At 36.6% G+C, this 24893-nt stretch overlaps 1 protein-coding gene across 1 annotated transcript in view; it reads right to left on the bottom strand.

Moving 5' to 3' along the window:
• The window catches only part of klf7 (Kruppel-like factor 7 (ubiquitous)), a 74197-nt gene that overhangs the window by 20846 nt on the left and 28458 nt on the right, over positions 1-24893 (bottom strand). The window contains 1 exon segment of the mRNA NM_001079466.1: positions 4012-4624. Coding sequence (NP_001072934.1) covers positions 4012-4624 — 613 coding nt within the window.

Genomic DNA, 24893 nt, shown 5'->3' with positions numbered 1-24893 from the left:
CACTTGATTCAGACCTGAAGACAGAATGGACTGAGCAGCAAGAATGCTTTTTGATGCATTTAATGTAAGCACATCTGACTGCAGGGAACTTCACTTGTGGACATAAATGAGTCCTAATGTCTGCCTGAATTTCAAAAATTAGCAAACTATTCATGACAGTTATTACTGTCTGAAGCCTTTTTTAAGTTGAGCTATGTGTTACAATGACTGAAACCCAAAATTCCTACAAAGACGAGGTACTTATAAATCTAAATTAGCATTTTTAGAAATGATACAGATTTTTTTTTTTTTTTTTTTAATGGAACCTAAATGTACTTATGAGTAAAGCATTTGGGGTATTTTCATTTATTGTGACTGATAATTTAATATGGTGCTCACCTAAACATTTGAAGTTCAGGTAAAATAATTTGGTGGCCAATCTGCTTTTAGGGCTCTGGCACACGGGGAGATTAGTCGCCCGCGACAAATCTCCCTGTTTGCGGGTGACTAATCTCCCCGAATTGCCATCCCAACGGCGAAAATGTAAGTCGCCGGTGGGATGGCACACGCTGCGCAGGCGATTTGCCGAAATCGCGCCGCCGCGTGTGCCATCTCACCGGCGACTTACTTAAGAAAGGCAAATAATTGAAAAAATAGAAAAGATAAATAATGAAAACCAGTTGCTAGGAACTGGGCATTCTATAACATACTAAAAGTTTACTTAAAGGTGAACCACCCCTTTAAAGTCAACTAAACTACACTACACTAAAATACACACTACTACCATTTGTTAAACCACAAATTTTCGCTAATTAAAAGTACAATTGGAAAAAATTCAGAGTAACCACAATAATTTCTTATGTGCGAAAATTGTTTTCTTGGTCGTACGAAAATATTGTGGTTGCGAACCGAAAGTCACAAAATTTTTGTATCCGAACGGTCGTAAATGATGCAAAAATCTTTCCGGCTTGATTTTGGAAGCCTTCCATAGGACTCAATGGCACTCTGCAGCTCCTGGCCAAAAGATAGTCACTAGTCGTACTATTTTAACAATATTATCGTGGTCACTGCGAAAAGCTCTAGAAATGAGAAAAAATATGTTTTTTTTCTGAAAAAAAAATCGTGGTTTCATGAATGGGCCCCTTAGACTTCCCATTTTTTGAAATGCAGTTCTAAAAATAATCAACTGTATTTCCATTTTATAACATGCATTTATAGGGTGCACATTTCATTATTTAATGTTTTATATCTCATCACATATAAAGTAATGCAGGCAGTCAAAAGTATATACAGAAACCTAAACCTAAAGAAACCTAAATAAAAGAAAATAGATTTAGTTAACAATGGGCTGATAGGAAAAAAATACATTAGGCATTGTGACTGGTATGATCTTTACAGATTTGACTGTAAAAACTATTAACCAAATCATTAATTATGGAAGAAGCCCTTACTGTGTATCACAGCTGCTGTGGGCATGCAATTTATTTAACCCTTTGATGCTAGTACAACAAGAATTAACATTTACAGTAACAGCTAAAATAATATAAAATAAAAAATGTGATTTTTTTTTTTAATGTTTGTTGACATCAAAAAAGCTCATGTAAACCAGAGAGGGATTTGATGTGTTCTTAGTTGTACAGGATTTGGTTTAAGGCTGAATTAGGGGAGGACGCAGGTGGCAGACATTGTGTAGAATTTAAACTTGTGCTCCATTAATTGCTGACATATCCTTCTCTCTCTTTCTCCCTCCCCCTCCTGCCAAGTGCCTCCAGGGAGAACAGCAGAGATGCACGCTCAGACTGGTACCCGGCAGAAACACCAACCAGCCAGCCAGCCAATTAGCCTTCAGAATGTAAAGTGTGAGGGAGAGAAAATATGTGGTAGTCTAGCAACAGAGCCACTAAGAAACAGCTGAGAAGCAAGCCAAGGGCTGGTACCAAGGTTTTAACAGGCTAAACAATTAGCACACTGCACTTAATGCTGATGAGGTTGCCTAGCAGCCAGCATCATCACTCTCCTGCTCTGCCCTCCCCCTACCATACACACATACAGTTCATTTCCTTTGCCCTATGTAGCACCTTCTTCCTATCACTGTACACAGCTCTAATTATAGATCTCCTACCTCCTCTCTATTATTTTGGGTCCCTGGAGGGAGTGTGGAGATCATCTTAAGTGCAACGTTACCTTTTATTCACAAAGAACATTTGAAAATATAATTTTAAAATACTTTAAATAGCCTCGTAATTTAGTTGATGTTAAACTCTTGGCAATTTTCTCTGTAACAAAAAGGATATAAACATCCCAGATTTAGTTAAAATCAAACATATTAGTAATTAGTGTGAAACTCCATTGGCGATGGACCCCTGAAAAATGTACACCACCAGTAACGGATTTTTAACTGCTGCCATTTATAATAATTAAAAAAGAAAACAACAAGTAATACGCATGATGCTTGGAACTTTATTTATCATCTACACTGCCCTTAACTTCAGGGGTTACTTTCTAATTCTTGCTTAACTTTTTGCTAGGTTTGTGCTGTTTAAATTTGATCGTTTGGCCCTAGGGACCTTGCCAAACGAGTTAATCACAATGTGTATGGCCACCTTAATAGAGATTGTAGCCAGTTAGTTTGGAGCTTATTACTGTTAAGCAAAACTAAATCTGCAAACAAATCTAGTATTATCTTCATAGATAATAAAAGTAGAATGCCCAGGAGTTTCTGTAAACTGAAATTCAGACTTTTTGGGCACAGTGAGAGGGCATTTGGGCAATTTGTGGTAGACAATTGCTTAAAACCCACCCCAACAGGTACTGGCAATTTATGAAACATTTCAGAACACACACAGCTTAGTTGCCTAATATTGACTTAATTCAATCAAATTTGGGCTGTGCATTCCATCACATATATTTGTGGGTGAAACTTGGAAATGCACATATTCATTAAATATAATTTAAGAAAACAAAACAGGAAGATACACATATGGGGCAAGAGGTTTAAGCAGAAAATACACCAGTGAATAGAGATGTATGTTGTCAAATACACTAACTGAATAAAGGGAGGTAACCTGAACAAAGCCAAAATATACTAAGGATGGCAGGTTAATACACTGGGGAGTGTTACAGATCAGACAACAAAGGGGACAGGGATATTTAGAAAGGAAATATATAATAGGGAAGGAAACATGGAGGTGAATAATACAAAGAAGTGAAGGATGTCAAAGAAAAAAAATATACTTTCAAGAGGAATCATTAAAAAAAAGTTGTCTACTCAAAAACTATTTTGTAGAATCAAGAAAATTTTTTAAACGCAACTGAAAGCAGTAATTGTCTGGCTTAAAATTGTTTGCTCTGCTGGTTCTAACTTTAAAAAAATCAACATTAATAGACCCAAAGACCTTTGTTACATTGTTTCAAAAATAGGGAGCAGTAGACTGAAAGAGATACTGCCAAGATGAAATCTAGTTTACAAATAACTTTAAAAGGATTAAAATGTAGTAGTGTTTATTGAAAGTTGCTTAGAAGGTGTCTTAGCTGGAGGAAACATGATTTCTGCTACACTGTTTCAAGAGTCAGAACCAGAAGTACAAAGAGGGACAGATAAACACTGCTTTCACTTTTGATAAAATTTACAAATAACTTTAGTGACCAAAAGTTCTGAATAAATGAATACTGGAAAGTTTATATTATTAGGTTAAATATAACTTTTGGGGTTAAAGCCCCTTTAATAAAATACAGATAAATGAATTAATCTGAGGTGAGCCACTATAGTGTACCTGAACCACTGCTCATTCATGCTCATGCTTAATACTAACAAAACTCTCCAAAAGTAAAACAAAACTGTTGTGCAAAAACCAAAATCAAACTTACAGAAGTTATAGAGGAGAAGCACAAACCGTAGCCCTGTTGCTATTATTGAACTACATCACTCAGTATCTTTGGCAGCCTTGAGTGTTACAGGTCAATAAGAGCTCCGTGGTCTTAGGATGGATAGCCTTGAAATAAAATGGATGCTGGTTAGAACCAGAGAAGTACCTGTGTGTGTCCTCTGGTGGGCTTTTAAATGTGAACTCTTTGTGTAGACTTTCCTGCAGCCATTAAACTGGCAGCGATGGACCCTTTTCTTATTTTCAGGGGAAGCTTCTCCTGGGCCCCCAGTCTGTTCACTATCGCTCAGGCCACACTTTGACGTGACAGCTGTTGATGCTGACTCTGCAGCCTTCCCCAAGCTAACCGAGGCCTTTTTTGCAACTAGTTTTAAGGTCACGGTTCCATCTACAGCAGAAAGGGACTGTGGTGTTTTGACAAGGTGCCTGCTAAGTTCTGGGGATGATGGCGGTGTTAGAGACGTCACGGCATTCAGCTGCGCTTGGTTTACAGACGTGTAGCATTCTGTAGCAGAGCTAGCAGGCTGTAGGCTGACGCACGTCTCTGAGAGTAGCTTGTCTTGTGAAAGTAAAACATCCATGCTTGGACGTTTTTCATATGCACTAATATCCACTGGAATTACAATAGAATCAATCTTACGGGCAGTACCATCAACAGCCTGAGCAATGGAAGTGTTCAGAAAACAGTCCAAATCTTCTCCAAAGGTTTCTGACATCTTTTTAGGTTCTGTCTGCAAATACCGCTCCAGTTCCAGGCAAGTCTGTGAAATAAAGTGGACAAATGTAAAACCTTCAATAACAAGCTAAGGCAAACTAGGTCACAGAACTTCACAAACCACAGGTCCAATATTCACCACAGGAAAAGAACAATTTAAGACATTTATCCCCACACCCAGTACTGGCCTGCAACAACACAGTTTATCATTAAATAAAACCCAGTTTGGTAAGCTCTAAGCCTTTTTTGGTTTATGAATCAGTACTTTCCTTTGAATTCTATCTACTCTCCTTATGTCAATGTCTTAGTCAATGATAGGCAGCACGGCAGTGACAGACATTTCTCTGGTGACAGAAATATGCTGGAAGAGCAAATGTGTGGTGCGTCATAAGCTTTAGATAGATGGAAGAAGTAGATGTACATGCTATATTACTAGTTCTATTATCCAAAGGTTCACAGTTTTACATTAAAAAATGTTAAAGGGATACTGTCATGATTTTTTATGATGTACTTTTTATTTCTAAATTACACTTTTCACAAAGCAAATAATTCATTCTACCATTTAAAATGTTATTCTTGTACCAACAAATGTATTTTTAATAAATATTAGTTGTAATATTGGTGTGTAGGCGCTATCTCAGTGTATTATGCCTGAGTCTGAGCTTTCAGGAGTCAGTGCTACACATCAGAACTGCTTTCAGATAACCTATTGTTTCTCCTACTCCCATGTAATTGGAGGAGTCTTGGATTTCTTACTATTGAGTGCTATTCTGATATCTACTGGGAGCTGTTATCTTGCTACCTTCCCATTGTTCTGTTGTTCCGCTGCTGGGGGGGGGGAAGGGTGGGGGTGATATCACTCCAACTTGCAGCGCAGCAGTAAAGTGTGGCTGAAGTTTATCAGAGCACAGACCACATTGGTCTATGGCACCCTGGCAAATAAAGAATATGGCTAGCCCTTTGTGAAATTTCAGTTAAATATAAAAATCTGATTGCTTTTTTAAAAAATGGATTTCAATGCAGGATTTTGCTCTATTAACTGATGCATTTAAAAAAAAACATTTTTTCCATGACAGTATTCCATTAATAAGCAAAAAGGTGTATTGTAATGTATGCCTATTCTTCACATTACAGAATCTCTAAGTTCTGTAAAATAGGCTTGAATAGGCTTCCATGAAATACTGTATAATAACAAATTAAATCTTTTTCTTCATACCTCAATTTTTTCATTCCTAGCCTGTAATGATTTCTGGAACTTCTAAAATTTTAGAAAAATGTAACAAATGCACTTACTCAATACACTACCAAAACAAGCTACTTGCCCTGAGAATTGAAGCTGGATTTGGAATTTTCATAGTGCTATACTATGAGAAATTAACATGCTATTAACTTTAGGTAATGGGTAGCAAGCTGACAATAAGAGCTTTTCTAAAACATAATGGATGCCTAGAGACAATAGAAACTTAGATATATTTCCTCTGAGCTTAAATGCCTAGGAAAATAAGCTATTTCGTGGTTATTAAAACATTGCCCTGGGCCAGTGTAATATGATGGAGATTTAGAAGCAGACATACTGGGAGTTAAAATTTCAATAAATTGTTACGTGAGAGCTATTCCATAATTTGTCACACAACTGCTATCCAGCTTAAAGAAGGGAGGATTATAGGCATGTGCACCATTCACAGATCACCCTGGGGAACCAGCTTCCCATATGAGCAATAGTGAGCACTCAAATGTATAGCAGAGTTTGAACAATGGTTTTGTTGATGCCAGTCGCATTATTATGAAGGTCATGTATCTGGCTATGACCTACAACAAGAGCTGTCAAGCACACAAAATGTAGCTAATTATTAATCAAGTTTATATAGTTAGCATGTCTCTTTCCATTGAAGGATTAACTGAAATTAATCTCATAAAAACAGGCCAAGGTAGTCTATAAAGCCAGAGTATACTTTTATAAGACTTGAGCCACACAGGGCGATTAGTAGCTTGTGGCTAGTTAGAAACAGGTTTAGTGGGACAAAATGGTTTACTTACACCAGGGAAAACAACCTTCTTTTTGCAAGCTACTGAAATCTAGCTACATATTTGACATAGGCCTAAGGTCTATAGCACCCACAAAATGTCCAGTATGCAACTACCATCCCTAATGGTGATACCTGACAATTGAGCAATTATACCCAATACTAGATGTACTGCAAAGCTCTGTAAGCTCTGACTGCATAGAATTTTTTTTGTCAGTATGTGCTGTAATATATCCTGTTTATCCTGTGCATTAACCTCAAACAAGGAATAAAAAATAAATACAATACATGCTTTTATTCTAAATACAATGACTACACTAATATCTGCTACCTACAGAAGGAATAATGTATTTTAGTATGGTGAGATAACCAGCTGTCACTTAAAGACAGCCTCCCGGCCATTTCCTGTTCCAATCATACAGCTGCATCCTTTCTTCCCGAGCCTACAGCAGGGGAACTGCGCGAGACAGTAGAAGCACTACTTCATTCAAAAAGACAAACTTCTCAAAAATGTGCCTGTAAGACTGGGTAGGGCTGCTGCCAGAATACACATGAACAGCAGCTCTATGCATGACAAGTTCTGGCCCCTGAATACTCAATACACTCTGGGTCACATTTATTAAGCGGTGTAAAAACAGCTACAACGCCACACATATTACATAGCTTTTTACAACATTTCTTTTGGCTAATTACAATTTACACAGCATAATAAATAAGCCTCCTTAAGGCTGCATGTGCAATGCACTCAATGCCACATATATTAGGCTATCTGCAATGATAAGTTGTAAGGTTAGTCTATAAAATATATCATTGAGGAAAAGGACACAAGACAGAAAAATGAAAAATAATTGGCAGAAATATTAAATGGCTACAATTAGGTTGAGAAGGTCTAAAATATACAGTGAACCTATGCCATTGTCAGGTGCAGAGAACAGCACAGAAATCTTTCTATTTCAATATACTTAAATAAATGGAATAATAAAGATGCCATGTTTCTCATACATATTCACCAGATCACTGTCCTGCTGATTAGCAAAGATAAGTCTGCAGCTTTCACTCACGTCAATAATACCTAATACAATATCTCAATCTGATAAATTAAATGAGGGCTTTGTGCCTGTTTCCTGTTATTTACACTGAAAGTTCACAGATGCAATGCAGTATTTTATGTTTCGTATAATTTGTTTTTCCCCATATGCCGGGAATAGCCAAGCAGCAATTTCCTAGCATCATCCAGTTTTTGCTAAACTACAGTCACCAACTGCCGTTCTTAATATATTTTATTACTGTAGGATGCTGATAAAATTAAACTTTAAGAAAGAGGTCTAATACTTTCCTGTAATATTTAAATGAAATATGATTCATATTGTTGCTTCTTGTTTGACAGATTTGCTTATGCATTAGTTCATGAATTTCTCCACACATCTGAGTTAACAGTGTCCATGTCCACCCAGGCATAGCAGTATAAACATACAAATGCAGGCTATGGCCTTCAGAAGAATAATCTTTTCCTACACGCCACCGAGCCCAAAGTTGAGCTCAATAAGACTAACAGTAAACATTACAAAGGATAATGCTAGAAATGATGTGCTTTCAATATATGTATTACTGTTTCAGGGACTGTAAAAATTAAAATACACTTGAGTTATCACAATAAAGCATATATAGGACATATCACAATATAAGAACAGTGTCCACATGCTAAAAATTGTAATCAGCACAAAGCAAAATTGTCAAAATACCCTGGGCCAAACCAGCAGATCAATATGGTATCACCACATGGTGAGCATATCAGGGCCTCGCCAAACGAGCAGATCTTTCAATGAATGGCCAGCTTTAAGGTAGCCGTATGCAGGCAGATTTGAGCTACTGAATCAGCCCCTTTAGACCAAGTTGGCAGCTTATTTGCTTGTGTATGGGCCCTTGCCAACCGAAAATCAGACAGATATAGATCAGGCAGGTTTGAAAAATCCAGCTTTATAGAAGGTAAAATTAGTCAGCAACTCACAGAATGAAAATAGATCAAATAAATATACACTACAATTTATTGAATTTTTAGAACAATGGATCCCCTTTTTCAATTCTTTTTCTAGAAATACATTTAAATCGTTTACATTTGTTCATACAGAACAAGATCCATAATTATATATATCTAAGACATTAAAAAAATTAAATGGATGGAGAAGACCTCAGTTTTGAAAATAGAGGCATGGTAACAAAGCACCTACAACTATTAGAATGCAAGCTAACAAAGAAAGCTTGGTAATTTATGTTTTAATTCTCTGAGGTGAAGATGTTCAAAATTGTATTCCAAGTTTACAAGAAAAAATTGCCCTACTTTAAAATGCCTTCGTTTACTTCTATTACATAAACATCACCCTTAAAAATATTTCTAATAAACATACCAACGTAAAAGCTCAACTTGTATGATTATAATTTTGACAAACATAACTAGTCTTTATACTTCATAGCAAAAAGGCCAGTCTTTAAAGGAGAATGCAAGTCAAAATGTAAAAAGCATACTGCCCAATAGTCCTCCTATTGTTTAGTAAAAACACCACACTTTTGGCTCACCTAATCAAATATTTACTCAGTCACACTTACTTCACATTTTCCTGAACAGGCAGCCATCTCTAAAAAGGTATTCTCCCTTCCTTGCTTCATACTGCACATGTGTTTCATTCCCTCCCCCCCTCCCCTCTGCCAGATCCGCTTCTGATTGGCTGGTGGGTATGTGTAGCACAGAACAGGAGACAGGATCAAGTTACACACATGCTCAGAGAATAGGAAGGCTGCCGCTGGCAGCCTACAGGAAGGACAGAGATATTTCAGTGATGTCACTGTAGTCTTCACACTGCTGTAGGCTGCCAGCACCATATCTCAGAGAAGCAAGCAGGGATCTGGGAATTTAGATATGCAGTAAGTACTTAAAAAGAATGCCTTTAGACTTACTTTTTAATTTATTTTAACCTTTCATTGTCCTTTAAAGTTTACAAATAAGTGAGTGTAGCCATACTGTCTCAAGGTGGCCATACACAGGCTGATTTTTGTTGCCAATGTTGGTTCTTTATATCGATTCAGCAGCTTATCTGCTTGTGTATGGGCACAAACAATGGGCCTCCCCGAGCAACATCTGGCCTAAAATTTGCCAGATCTCAATCAGGCACGTTTTAATTTGATCGGTTTGCCCTAGGGCCAAATGACTGAATTAGCCCAATATTGCCCACCCATAGGTGGTCAGCTTTACTTGGGTTGGCTCAAAAATCCATTACACTATCTCTGACCCACACCCCATCTAATTTATTGATCTCTACTCACGTCTATTACCATTGATAATCCCCTCCATCTATTAATAATTCCTATCTATTTTCCCTTTGTTCTTTCTTCATTCACTATTTTTTTTGGATTCTTTACTTCCCCCACCAATTTTTTTGCTACTCTTTTGCACTCAGCCATTAACTCAGCTTATTAATTAAGCATTAATTAAGCATACCCCCTTTTTTGTTTTTAAATTCTTCTTCTCTCTTCTCTAGTATTATTCTTCTTATGCCCTGACCCTGCATTTAAAAATCTCCTCTTACTTTTTATTTATTGTGCCTAATTAGTGTTTCTCCCTTGGTTTTCAATTATTTGATTTGCTATTATGTTTCCAGATTAAGAACGCATTGTCACCAGCAGTTAAACAAACATTTTTAAGATACACCATTTGAAAAGTTAGCAGCTTAAAATAGAAAAGGCAGCAGAGAAAACACTAGAATTGTTTGAAACACATAAATATATTAATTGGTATACTTATACCAATTACACACATAAAATATATAGCAAGTGCAATATTCAGAATATATATATTCATACAGTACTTTTCTATATAACCGAACTAAATGAACATATACCTCTTTGTTCTTATTTCATTTAAAAACCATTCTTCTCAAACTATGCAACTTCTCTACTTCTGGAGACAATGATAAATGCAGAACTCACAGCTAGAAGTCAGTGAGTTGTGTTCCAATACGGTAAGACACAGCTGTTATATATTCACGCTATGGTCCTGTCTTGCAAAAGTTTGTAGCTGTCATAAACTAGTGTGAGATTTGTGTTGCCACAGCTTAATAAAATGACAACTTAATGGGAAAACACATTGTGATTTGAAAAGTATATTAAAGTCCACTGAACTGGGAAATGAGGGGAACTTATCAGTGATGAAAGCAAGAATAACAGTGTCAAAACCTGTTTGTTGTACAACATCCTGCTTGCATTATTCCGACACAATGTTACAGTTCTAAGGTGGTAAAAGAATATAGTGTTATTGTGTAAATCCAATAGGAATTTAGCGCATAAGGACCATACTAAGATTAAGATTATGTAGCTAAAACAGCCATTTAGTTTGTAAGACCTGAGCAACAATTATATCATGCTTAAGTGATACAGACACCTCTCAACACCAGGGCAAGTAGAGATGGATTTTGCGGAGCAGTTACGGCAAGTGTCATTATCATCAGATTCCGTAAAATGAAAAAACATGTTTCATTTGATATCACATGTAAAACAATGTGAGCCTATGCTAAAAACTGAACTTGAATAAGGGAACTTTTTATTATTCATTTGAATCTGACCCTTTATATGAATGTTCATGTACAGCTTTAGACTGAAAAATATTCTCCCCATGTCTGCATACGTTTCCTCTAGTACCCCAGTTTTCTATCACACATACAGGCAGGTTTATTTACCATATTCTGTTTGAGTGTGATGTGAACCTTAGGGCTACACTCATCAAATAACGAGTTTGAATCCCGAAATGGGTAAAATTCTGATTGGATACGATAATTTCTGATGATCGCAAATATCACGAAAATGCTTATGAAAAATCGGAATAGTCACGATAATATAGTATTGGTGCTCCAAAAGTCACAAAATTTTCATACCGAATGATCGTAAACAGCGGGAAAACCTTTCTGACTTCTGTGCATGATTTAGGAAGCCTCCCATAGGAATCAATGGCCCTCTGCAGCTCCAACCTGGCCCAAGGAAAGTCACAATACCGAAGCTTGAATGAATCGTACTCGCTGCGACAATACGATTTTGTCGCAAGGTACGAAATTGTTGCGCAAGGTATGAAATTGTCGTAGAAAATATGCTCGGAGCGTTCATACATTAATAAATGTCCCCCTTAGACTGCAAGCTCCACACTGGCACTGCCATTACCCTCATTATCTGGGTGCCTAATGGATAAAATAAACTGGGCCCTACAGTCAGGAGATAGAAATTGACTACTGCACCAGGAAGTGTCCAAGTCTGTCAGTGGATTCTCTCAGTGTAAATCCAAAATTGCTCAATGTACACTAACTTTGAAAGTTACATATGTAACAGAAATAGGAGCAGAAAAGTTTCTGAATTCTTCAAAAAACAAGTGCAGTTATTAACTTCAGTCTTTTAGATATGGGTTTTCCAACAATTATTACTATCTCCTCATTTTAAGGGGGTTAGTCTTAGCCTGTGCCATAATGCATTGCTCATTAACCAAAGTATACTTGGCCGCAAATTTTTAGCCATCTTCTTCTGCGACTTTAGCACTAAAAAATCCAAATTGGGAAAAAAAGGCCGTTAGTAAATGGCCCCCTATAGGCTTTCAGTGCTACTTAGGTCACTGCTTCAGGCATTACTTTTATCATGCCTAAAACAAGGACCTAAGTATTCCCAAAAGCTTGTGTTTTATAATCTGCTAATGAAGCCAATAAAAGGCATCATTCTACATTTTCCTCTTTTGGTCAACAGCTAAATCCTCTGTTACCACAGGAATTTAGGGGTATGTGAAAGTGACTGAGAAATTGCTTTTTTTCAATTTAAAAACACCTATACTCTTACCCACTGGGATATATAATTATTGCCAGAGCATACCCAGACAGTTGTTTTTTGGAGCTTAATTACATAGAGGAGATTAACTGCAATAACCCATACCTCATGTATTATACTACAAGCAATATTTTATATTGCATCAAGGGATGTGGTTTAGTTACTCTATGCTACTGCTAATTGTAGCAATCTGTGGTAGATATAAATGGACTTTCTTCAACTGTTAAATAATATGCCATCCCCAATTTTCTTTTATGCATGGAAACATGATATTTTACAGTGCCCTATTAATATATTTATTGCTCTATTAAGCGGTCTGCTGGCCACTCTATTTTTTTCATATGCAATTTAAACAATGTACTTCACATTTCGCTTGCCAGAATACAGAGTCTATTGTTAGTTATTTTCCCTGCTGATTATGTTATCACATATAACTCAATTGTAAATTCAGATATTCTGTAAATTCACATAAATAAATCAGTAAAGTTCTACAAACAATAAGGATCTATATAACGAAGCTGTTTCTTACACTATGAACTATAGTTTTGACTGTTAAATTAAACATTAGCACAATATTTCATTCACTTCTGTAGCAACTGCCTAGCACAGGTGTAAGGCAAAGCTGTTTAAGGTCCAGCTAAATAAATTAAAAAGAACAGAGAGGTTAAAATAAAATACAGTGTCTTTTAAAAACAATAAGACTTTGCAATCTTGATATTTATTCTATCTTTCATTAAACTCCAAAATAATCCTTAATGCACTCAAACATATAAGGGCTCATTTACTAAACAGATCCCGTGAACATATTTTAAAATATTAGTACAGTTGGCCATATGTTAATGCAAAATGCAACATCCCAAATTATTGTTCCATTTTAACTGAGCTTACAAAGAATTTAAAGGAGAATGCAAGTCAAAATTTAAAAAGCATACTGCCCAATAGTCCTCCTATTGTTTAGTAAAAACGCCACACTTTTGGCTCACCTAATCAAATATTTACTCAGTCACACTTACTTCACATTTTGTAGAACAGGCAGCCATCTCTAAAAAGGTATTCTCCCTTCCTTTCCCTCCTTGCTTCATACTGCACATGTGTTTCATTCCCTCCCCCCTCCCCTCTGCCAGATCCGCTTCTGATTGGCTGGTGGGCATGTGTAGCTCAGAACAGGAGACAGGATCAAGTTACACACATGCTCAGAGAATAGGAAGGCTGCCGCTGGCAGCCTACAGGGGGGACAGAAAGATTTCAGTGATGTCACTGTAGTCTTCACACTGCTGTAGGCTGCCAGCACCATATCTCAGAGAAGCAAGCAGGGATCTGGGAATTTAGTTATGCAGAAAGTACTTAAAAAAAATGCCTTTAGACTTGCTTTTAATTTATATTAACCTTTCATTGTCCTTTAAGCATAACATTTAAAGGTGCTGTTCACATTTGTGTTAAATGTTAGTATAATGTAGAGAGTAATATTCTGAGACAATTGGCAGTAGGTCTTCAATTGGCAGTAGGTTTTTATTATTTGTATTTTTTTGTAGTAATTTTTTAAAAATGTATTTAAACTTTTGTTCAGCAGCCCTACCGTTTGGAGTTTCATTAGCTATTTGGTTGCTAGGATCCAAATTACCTTAGCAACCAGGGTGTGGTTTGAATGAAAGACTGATAGATGAATAGGAGAGAATCTGAATAGAAATATAAGTACTAAAAATAAAGAATAATAATTAAACTAACAAAACAAGTCAGAGATGTTTAAAAGCTGCAAAGAGAAGAAGGCGGCGAATAATTAAAAAAACTATAAAGAATAAATAATGAAGATCAATTTAAAATGTTGCTTAGAATTGGCCATTCTATAAAGTACTAAAAGTTAACTTAAAGATGAACCACGCCTTTAAGCCGAATGCAATACTTCCACCCAAGTTGCAAGGGATGGCATTACCATGGCACAGGTCGGAACGCCTACAGCTCACGTCGATTCTAAAGCACAGGCTTTATTCTGCAAAGCAGGTGCAACAGGCATATCAGGACATGGTATAAGTTCACATAGGTACCATATATATTTATGAATAAAGCTGTTTAACCTTCACCGCTGCCCTGGTGTCCAATTGAGTGTGTGCCACATGGTGCTTTGATTCCATATAAGTACAAGCCCTTTCCTGAATATCAGTTTAAAAAAGTATTTCTTATATATTGCCAGCCTTCCATTTTGGACACTAAAGTACACAGAATAGCTCACTTAGCTAATTGAGTCTGTTTACTAAATTAGTTGAATTCCGCAGTCCAATTGTGCGCAAGTCAAATTCCACATATCTGTATAACAGTGAAAAACCTGTACTGCCTGACATTATGCACATACAAGGCATACAGATGCACAAAAAAGTACAAAGGAGCACCTATAGATATAAGTACTTTCCTGAATGGCAATATATGTAAACAAATCTGCCCCCACCTAGTGATGCGACCTGCATTTTCAAATAACCACTACACAATAAAAAAAATCTGCTTTGTTTAAAGACAAGATTTTTCCATTTCACTTGACAGAATGCATTTGTCACAGCAGAAATAGCAGAGACTATAGTCTTTAGTCATAAGACCCATTCTTCTTTAATTCTCCATATTACACGTACACTCTGAAATAGTGTGCATAAAAATACCTGCAACACTGTGAATGCAGATTGCAGAAATGAAAAGATGCTATTTCTTCTTTTTAGTGCTACATACATCAACTAACACAGCCATACACAACAATAACCAATCGTTTCTGTATGGCAGGACATCACACCAGCATTGTGTTTATAAATAAATCTTGCTGATTCCTAAATTCTCTTTCTAATCCATTATAAATGGAAGCTATTATGTCCATGGTGAGGGTTTGTAGCAGATCAACAGTTCTTTAAGTGCAATTAGAATTTGAATTGATGCTACTTGAGTATAACAGCAGGCTGTAAAGCTTCTGTGTATAATGGTGTTTACTGTAAGTGCTATTCATCTAATACTGTGGATTGCATGTGCATGGGTCTGGGCACATCTACAGCAGTTAATGAAGTAAATATAGTCCCTAATGCAGAAATAGTGTTATACTTCCCACCTTGGATGGACACTAGCAAAACTTTAGCTGCTTATCAACCACAAAATGATAAACCAGCAATCACATTTTTAATATGGCTTTTGTGATTATAAGAAATAATAGACTGATAAAAGTAAATAATTAGAGAAAAAGAGCCAATTAGTGGGATGAACATGTTGAATGCTAAAAGCGGCAGGCAAAGTGAGCTAATCGTTTGATAAGTGTTACATAAATAGATCTATTTTTACTAATGAGCATCTGAAAAAGAAAAACAGCACAAAGCAAAGCATCTTGCTGTGACATTTCTACTAGTACATGATTTAGGACGTTACCCCCATCCTTGTGATATAATACAGCAGAGGATATAAGCCAAAAAAGTGGCACTAATTGTAAATAAATAAAAGCTACCAGTACCCCAAATTATTTTCTCTGTTACAGGGAATACTTTTAGCTTCCTTTGATATAAATGTTAATTTAGAGTCTAGATCACAAAAGCTTTATTTAACTACATGTCTGTATTTGCTGGTATGACTGGAGCTGCCACATTGCTTCCTTAAATAAAATGCATCCACAGACTCCAATGAAAGCAGTGTCAGTAGACAAATGATCACAATACATTTTCCAATGCTCCTCTTTACCAAGAAATTATTTTCTACCTTTTACCATCTACTTATGTTACTCAGTAATGAAGTTGCATACGGCAGTTGTTTCTATGATCCATAATTAATTGGAATAACATTAATGAATGATAAAGGAATCCATAACAACAAAAATGACAACACAATAAAATACAGGTTATTTTTGTGGCATATTTTTTTATTGGAGCATTAGACTACTAACTTGGGAATTGCTGCTATATACAACAAAAAAAAGAACACAGAAGCTGCCTGCAAATATATTTCACAAAGTCAGTGTTCTCTTTCCAGTCTGGTCTGGTGCTCCAGCAACCTGTAATTATTAGGAGCTTCCCTACACTCTTCCCACTGTTCTTGCACCTGGGATAGTTGCAGGAGGCATCTGGCAAAGCAAGCATCTTACATGACTGCTACCCACTCTGGCCCATTTAACTACATCAGTAGCTTAGCTGATTTAATTCATAGTCAAGGAAACCTGATGGAAAGCTGAAAGGGGTAGATAGTGATAAAACGCAAAAATGCTGTGCTAAGGAATATTGTTTGCAACCTATTTTTCTTATAATAATTTCTTAAAATTAGCCATCTTCTACCTAGCTCAAGATAATGTTTTTCTGCATCACTAGGTTAGTTACTATTATATATGTACATGAATCATATACTGTATATATTTGCCAACAAAATATTAATATATGGCAAATCATTAAGCCTAGGAAATACAGTATTACGTTTATTTTAAGTGAAACATAATTTTCAGATTATATAAATTTGTGTATGGAAGTAATGTTCACTTTTGATGACACAAAGTCTCGCTGAAAGAATACATTTGCAATGTGTTTTTTGGAGCGGATTCAAGGCTTCTACTGCTTCTGCAGTGTGACCGTGAAGAAAGGTTTAGTGTCCCTGTAGCATATTTTTTTCGGTGATTACAAGTGATTCTAACCTTGTTTTTAAAATGCCTGTTTGGTCCCTAGGTATTTCCAAAACTGACCTTTCAAAGTTGCCAAAAAAAGCAAACAGGTTGTGTCAATTTTTTATTCTTTTGTCACACTTAGAACTCAGACAGCTCTAAATTTTGATTATTAACCTTACTGTTTACCATTAAGAAAACAAGCAAGCATACATTGTTATTCTTGTATGGATTCTTCGTTAAGCCTGCATAAAGCTTAAAATATAAAAAACATTGAAACAGATTTTTCACGCATTATCAGATGCTTAGATCACTAAGCATAATGCAGAGTAATGAAGACAAAACACAGATAAATGTTTACATTAAACTATTGCAACTAGACAATTTGTAACTAGGCCAGCGTATTACAGCTTTCTGCGTGTATGGACATGGTCTGTTCTCATCATATAAGGGATGAATCGCATCTCTTGGGTTTTTTCAGCATCGTTAATTATAATCAGTCAACCTTGGCTACTTCTCAGAAATATACTTCCAAGGTAACGCGTCTGTGACACATCAGACTGGAAACAGGGTCTACAGAGACAACCACTTCTAGTGTGCTCTTTTTATCGTTAATGCCAGTGTTTAAGAGAGAAATGCAACCTGTTGGATCAAGTTTCTTTCTGCCACGGGTTGGAAAACAACATCATTCTTCCTATACACTTCTGAGATGTGCTTTACATTTTTGCAGTACATTTGTACTGTATCTGTTCATCAAAGAGTGAAAATAATGCACAAAAATCTCAACACAGCATACACCATATTATTTTAAATAATTATAATTATCTTTAATATATGTGCATAACAACTATTTCACAAAGTGCCATGTTTTCTCTACCTTGCCCCCTCCCCGATATTTGCCCACAGTTGCAATTATTCACAAAAATTAAAGTGTTGTGCACATTTATGTACTCAGCACAGGGAGCACCAACTGGCCCATATGAAGGCAGCATGTAGGCCCACAGTAATGAATCAGCTCTGTTAGATCTGTGCAGTTTGGCCAGTGGAATTAGTGAAAAACTACACAATTTATTTGACCAATATGTGTGTAGCTGGATTTCATGGGCTGGAAAAGAAAGATTTAAGTTAAAATATAAAATTGTCATACAAAAATAATCCTGCCTCGGGCCATATATGTCTATTACCTAAGAAAGTGTTTTCATTTGAAAAGATACAACGGTTTATATTTTAATTTTACAATTTCTATTTACAAGGTCCAAAACATTGACACAGTCCAACTAAGGTCCCTCTCGCTTGTTAGAAAGAGGCCCAGCAGAAGTCAGGTTCTTGCCCTCGCAACCTCAACAAATCAAAGCAGAATGAAAGCAAAATGCTGCCAAGAAAATGTTACATAGGCTTTCAGCAAAATATGCTTTAAGATTTCCCCGAGCATTGAAGCGTTCAGTTTTTCTACTGTGGATGATTTGTTCGTGTAATAAACTTTTCATAGTGTTGTTGAAAGCCAGTATTGGTTTCTGAAAAGTCTTTTTCATGGTTTGAAAAGGTAGTGAATTACACCCCAGGGTCATAACTATAGCTGTGTAAACAGATGAAAACGACAAAACGCGTATATAACAAACATTTTGCTTGCATTACAGGCTCTGCTAGGCAATCTAGTTTCTGTGCAAGAGAATTAACTATGCATGATGAAAAGGAAAGTGTGACCGTGTATCCAGTACCAAAAAAAAAGTTTTGTGATTAACTGTAGAAGCTAAACAAGCGAAAGCGTTTTCCAAAACAAAGCATAAATACCAAATCACAATAGGATTCAATATACTGTATGATGATGATGTGTGAGCTATTTGATTTTAGAATGTATCTATCATATTCTTCTTTAAACTGCAGTTGGGTTAAGGCTGGTGAGTGGGAACTATAAGGGTTACGGCACACAGTCACCTGCAGGAAATCTGTATACCTGTGGGCTGCAAATATTCTGAAAGTGTTACCTTGCCAACTTGTGGATTGTCGCCTGCGAAACTGTTTAAATGTGGTGGTCCACAGGTTATTAAGGAAAAAGGTGTTTTCTAAAGATTTGTCCCACATGGTAGTGCAGATTTCTCACATGCAACAAATCTTCTCAGGTTCCGCTGCCCTGAGGTGGATGCGGTTTCTAGAGTAATATATATATATATATATAGTAATAAAAATTCTGCCCACATGATAGATAGAATGATATATGTCACTCATATGTGATAATGTATAAATGTTGGAATGACAGAAGAATACAGTACAGAACAGAGGACAAATTGGAAAACAAAGGTGTAAATAAAGCACACTGAAATAAAAGCTCTAGCTCTATGCTATGTGTAGGCCTGCAAAGACTGTAATCGGAAAACAATCTATATCACCACTTTCCATTGTTTTGAATTAATTTCTTCAGGCAAATATCGAGGCCTGCAATTTACTTCCGTGAGAATATGCCTTTTGGGAAAGCCATGGAAGTGGCAATGTACGGAATGCGGATACATGTGTGTATGCAGGAAGGGGAGAGGCTTCCTGCTTACTTAAAAAGTTAATGAAAAACGAAATCTCTGAACTCTGAGCAAAACTGTGTTCTTACTACTACAATCAATTAAAGGAGAAGGAAAGGAAAAATCACTTGCAGTGCCAAAATGTTAGGCATCTTTTAGTGATTTGAATCGCTTACCTTATACCCCAGGCTGGTGCTGCTGTTAGAGGTTTAGCTGCAAATGACTGATCCACTTATATATATATATATATGCACTTTAACACAATTGGCCAACTTGAATATATTGCAAAATATTGGCAAACAATTACTGTTTTGTTTAAAGGAGAGGGCATGTTTGGTAGTTTAAAGGAGAAGAAAATGTTAAGCACACCCTAGTGACTTTAAATCGCTTACCTTTTACCCGGGGCTGGTGCTCCTGTGAGGAGACAACAGCACCAGCCCGGGGTACCTGTGAGCAAGCGTTTCCTCTTCCTTCTTCTGTCTTTGTGCGCTTGCGCATTCGCAGTAGAGTAAAAGGCAGAACTTTAACAGAAAGAAGGAAGAGGAAACACTTGCTGTGTTTTTTTCCTAACAGGAGCACCAGCCCGGGTTAAAAGGTAAGCGATTAAAGTCACTGGGGGGTGCTTAACATTTGGCACCCCCAGTGATTTTTCCTTTTCCTTCTTCTTTAATGCTCAAAATGTCCTAACTATATTGACAGGAGTGAGTGCAGAGGATTCTTTGTCTTGCCTATATGTGTGTGTTAGCCTGCACAAACACATATATACACTCACATTTTTTATTCATTTTCTATTGAAATAACTGTGTAGGTTTGAAGCATGCTGTGTTCACAATACAGTGAATACTATTGCAGCTAAATTTCTGTTTGCCCTCCTCCGTTTGTAAAAAATAAAAAATTCCTTCTAGTTATAATGAGAGCGCTACTATTGTTATTCATGAAGAATGCCCCAGTCATGATAAGCATTTGTCATCTCCCACGCATGTATAGAAAAGCAAATAAACTGAAAGGAAATATTTAATATGTATAATAATTTATACCTTTTTGTTACTGTTTATGAGAAAATAAAAGAGGGTTAAAATCAAAATATATCTAATAATATATACAGTGGAGGAAATAATTATTTGACCCCTCACTGATTTTGTAAGTTTGTCCAATGACAAAGAAATGAAAAGTCTCAGAACAGTATCATTTCAATGGTAGGTTTATTTTAACAGTGGCAGATAGCACATCAAAAGGAAAATCGAAAAAATAACTTTAAATAAAAGATAGCAACTGATTTGCATTTCATTGAGTGAAATAAGTTTTTGAACCCTCTAACAAAAATAGACTTAATACTTAGTGGAAAAACCCTTGTTTGCAAGCACAGAGGTCAAACGTTTCTTGTAATTGATGACCAAGTTTGCGCACATTTTAGGAGGAATGTTGGTCCCACTCCTCTTTGCAGATCATCTCTAAATCCCTAAGGTTTCGAGGCTGTCTCTGTGCAACTCTGAGCTTGAGCTCCCTCCATAGGTTTTCTATTGGATTAAGGTCCGGAGACTGACTAGGCCACTCCATGACCTTAATGTGCTTCTTCTTGAGCCACTCCTTTGTTGCCTTTGCTGTATGTTTTGGGTCATTGTCGTGCTAGAACACCCATCCACGACCCATTTTCAGTTTCCTGGCAGAGGGAAGGAGGTTGTTGTTCAGGATTTCACGATACATGGCTCCGTCCATTTTCCCGTTAATGCGAATAAGTTGTCCTGTGCCCTTAGCAGAAAAACACCCCCAAAGCAAAATGTTTCCACCCCCATGCTTGACGGTGGGGACGGTGTTTTGGGGGTCATAGGCAGCATTTTTCTTCCTCCAAACACAGCGAGTTGAGTTAATGCCAAAGAGCTCTATTTTGGTCTCATCAGACCACAGCACCTTCTCCCAGTCACTCACAGAATCATTCAGGTGTTCATTGGCAAACTTCAGACAGGCCTGCACATGTGCCTTCTTGAGCAGGGGGACCTTGCGAGCCCTGCAGGATTTTAATCCATTGCGGTGTAATGTGTTTCCAATGGTTTTCTTGGTGACTGTGGTCCCTGCTAATTTGAGGTCATTAACTAACTCCTCCCGTGTAGTTCTAGGATGCTTTTTCACCTTTCTCAGAATCATTGACACCCCACGAGGTGAGATCTTGCGTGGAGCCCCAGAGCGAGGTCGATTGATGGTCATTTTGTGCTCCTTCCATTTTCGAACAATCGCACCAACAGTTGTCACCTTCCCTCCCAGCTTCTTGCTAATGGTTTTGTAGCCCATTCCAGCCTTGTGCAGGTCTCTGACATCCTTGGACAGCTCTTTGGTCTTTCCCATGTTGGAGAGTTTGGAGTCTGCTTGATTGATTGATTCTGTGGACAGGTGTCTTTTATACAGGTGACTAGTTAAGACAGGTGTCCTTAATGAGGTTGACTAATTGAGTAGAAGTGTCTAACCACTCTGTGGGAGCCAGAACTCTTAATGGTTGGTAGGGGTTCAAAAACTTATTTCACTCAATGAAATGCAAATCAGTTGCTATATTTTATTTAAAGTTATTTTTTCGATTTTCCTTTTGATGTGCTATCTGCCACTGTTAAAATAAACCTACCATTGAAATGATACTGTTCTGAGACTTTTCATTTCTTTGTCATTAGACAAACTTACAAAATCAGTGAGGGGTCAAATAATTATTTCCTCCACTGTATATATATATATATATATATATATATATATATATATACTCAAGAATCATATATATATATATATATATATATATATATATATATATATATATATATATATATAGGATGCTTGTGTACAGGATTCTTGCATACAGCTTGTTTTTTTATCCATAATTAGCATTGCATATCTGTATGTATAATTTGAATAGGAGCTGAATAAACATTTACATACCTCTGAGGCTTTCTTGGTTCACACCACCTATTTTCGTAAATAGATTGCACCGTTTTATTACAATCAGTAAAAAATGCATCTGTCACAGTAAGCAATATACTGTAGCAGCTACCACTGCTATATACAAATATGCGCAGAATCACAAAGCATAGTTGATTTATTGTGCTCTGTTAAACACATCTAAATAAATAAAATGATATTTTATTTTTCCTTTTACTGTGTATATAAATAGTGTAGGTTTTCATTACACATGAAAATGTTATTGTCCTTGTTTTAAAATGAATACACATTACAAAAAATAAGCAATAAAAGCAGTAACATTTGTAATGATGGAGACACTTTTGTCAGTACTCTCTTTAGTAGAGCACCAAAAGGGTTGAAGTTCGCAGTTGGTCAGCCTGAACAGAAAAAGCAGCTCTGTTTAATCTCGTTAAGAGAAGAAATTAAGCATAAAAGGTCACATAAACTTTAGGATTTTGATTACTGAACATTAAAGCCCAAGACAGATATTTAAATGCAGTGAGAAATAGATGCTTTTATATTCTTAAACTGATGTTTTTAAAACATTAGAAAAATATCTGTGCGGTTTTTATTAGTCTCCAGCCACCTGCTTTCAACCTGTGATGACAACCCTTCTAATAACCCTCTTTGTTCAAGAGTTATGATTACACAGATCCAGATGGAAATCACTGTAATATGGCCTTAGATGACTCCATACATCTCTCCAAACACAAAACATGCTGAAAAAGCAACTGAGTGGGATGCGGGATTGTAGACAGTGAGTAATGGTTATTTCAACACATATCCCAGCAATGCGCTGTAGGATTAACCCATATCATATGTCAGAGATAAACCCAACAAGCTATCAGCAAGCCACACTTAATAGTAATAGATGAAAATTGTAATAGATGAAAAAAGCTATCGTTAATGAAAGCATTTGTTTGGAAACAGACAATACTTGAATATTTTTGTCCAGCTTTTTTGCTTTTCTTGAACTTAAATAATATGAAAAATATGTTTGCAATTGTTGCAAATAGCAGTTGCATTGTATTTAGAGGGCAGCAACTGTAACCCCTCCCTTTCCCCATATTTGCCTTCTTTATTTCTTTCTGTGGTAGCAACACACTCTGCCTTGCAAAATCTTCCCAGTCTGGTAAGTCCTAAGCATTGCATCTGAGTCAGAGCCTGTGTACAATGTGTATGTATGATTGCTAGTTAGAACTTGTTATGCTTAATTAAGAAGAGATGGTAAGACAGGGACATGGCTTTTTATACTGAAGAGAGGATTTAATTTATGTCCTATTACAGGTATGGGATCCCTTATCCGGAAACCTGCTATTCAGAAAGCTCTGTATTACTGGAAGGTCATATCCCACAGTACATTTATCACAATTAATCCTTTTTGTTAATCTGAAGCAAAGTTAAGTTGGTTGTTTTGCAGTGTAAATTCTAATACATTGACCTGAACAGAGAACTGAAAATAAATCTTCAATACCTTAGATTTTACAAATTAGATTTGAGATTTTCAGCACAAGGTAAGGATTTACTAGAGAGTAACTGATTTACTCCAAAGGACAAGACACAGACTGTCCCTTTGAGACTCTTTAAAGAAGCCAGAAGTGGCCTAAAAAATATCTGCTCTAATTTCATTTTGGGATTGGGGGAACTAAACCGCCCAGGTACAAAAGCCCCTTTAACTGCCCTGCATGGACCCCCTCACCTCCCCTCACCTCTCCCTAATACCTTTAACTTTGAAAAGTGGCCCTTTAGAAAAACCCAAGCTAAAAAAGCAGAGCAGCGCAGCAGCATACCTAGGCACCATCTTCCATTCATTAGAAAATGCTTCGGGTCTCACCGCCAACATGGACTCTGCTTGAGCATGTGCAAAAGAGGGACAAAAATAATTTTTTTCGACCATGTCCATTTTTTTGACCACACCCCCTAAATACCACTCCCATTTTACAAAATTTGGCAGGTTATTTAAAGTTTGAACACATTTTTGGGGGTTTTGGGGACTTGTTTTATGTGTTATTACAGTATTGCTAAAAAAGTTCCTCCAATAGACCTGTTTAGCTTATTAGTTACAATTGTATCTAAGTGCAGGTGTAGCTTGTTGAGTTTCTGGGCTCTCTGCCAAAAGCTACTTGCGTAATTAAGTTTGAGAAACATAGTATATTTTTTAAGTGCAGGAGATCAAAGGGAAATGAGGGACTTTTCAGAAAGAATCTGGGACTGTGGGCTGAGCTTTCAAAATCGAACTGTCCTTAAAAATCAAGACAGTTGGGAGGTATGCCTTTTAATCAATTTATTCATACTTTTACAAAACATTTCCTTTTTCCCTGAAATAATACAGTAGCTTGCCCTTGATCCCAACTAGGATATAATTAATCCTTACTGGAGGCAAAACAATTCTAT

This window comes from Xenopus tropicalis, chromosome 9 (assembly GCF_000004195.4).
Source record: "Xenopus tropicalis strain Nigerian chromosome 9, UCB_Xtro_10.0, whole genome shotgun sequence".
In the NCBI taxonomy this organism is placed as follows: Eukaryota; Metazoa; Chordata; class Amphibia; order Anura; family Pipidae; genus Xenopus; species Xenopus tropicalis.
The sequence above is the reverse complement of the archived record's forward strand: the minus strand, read 5'-3'. Positions and strand labels throughout refer to the sequence as shown.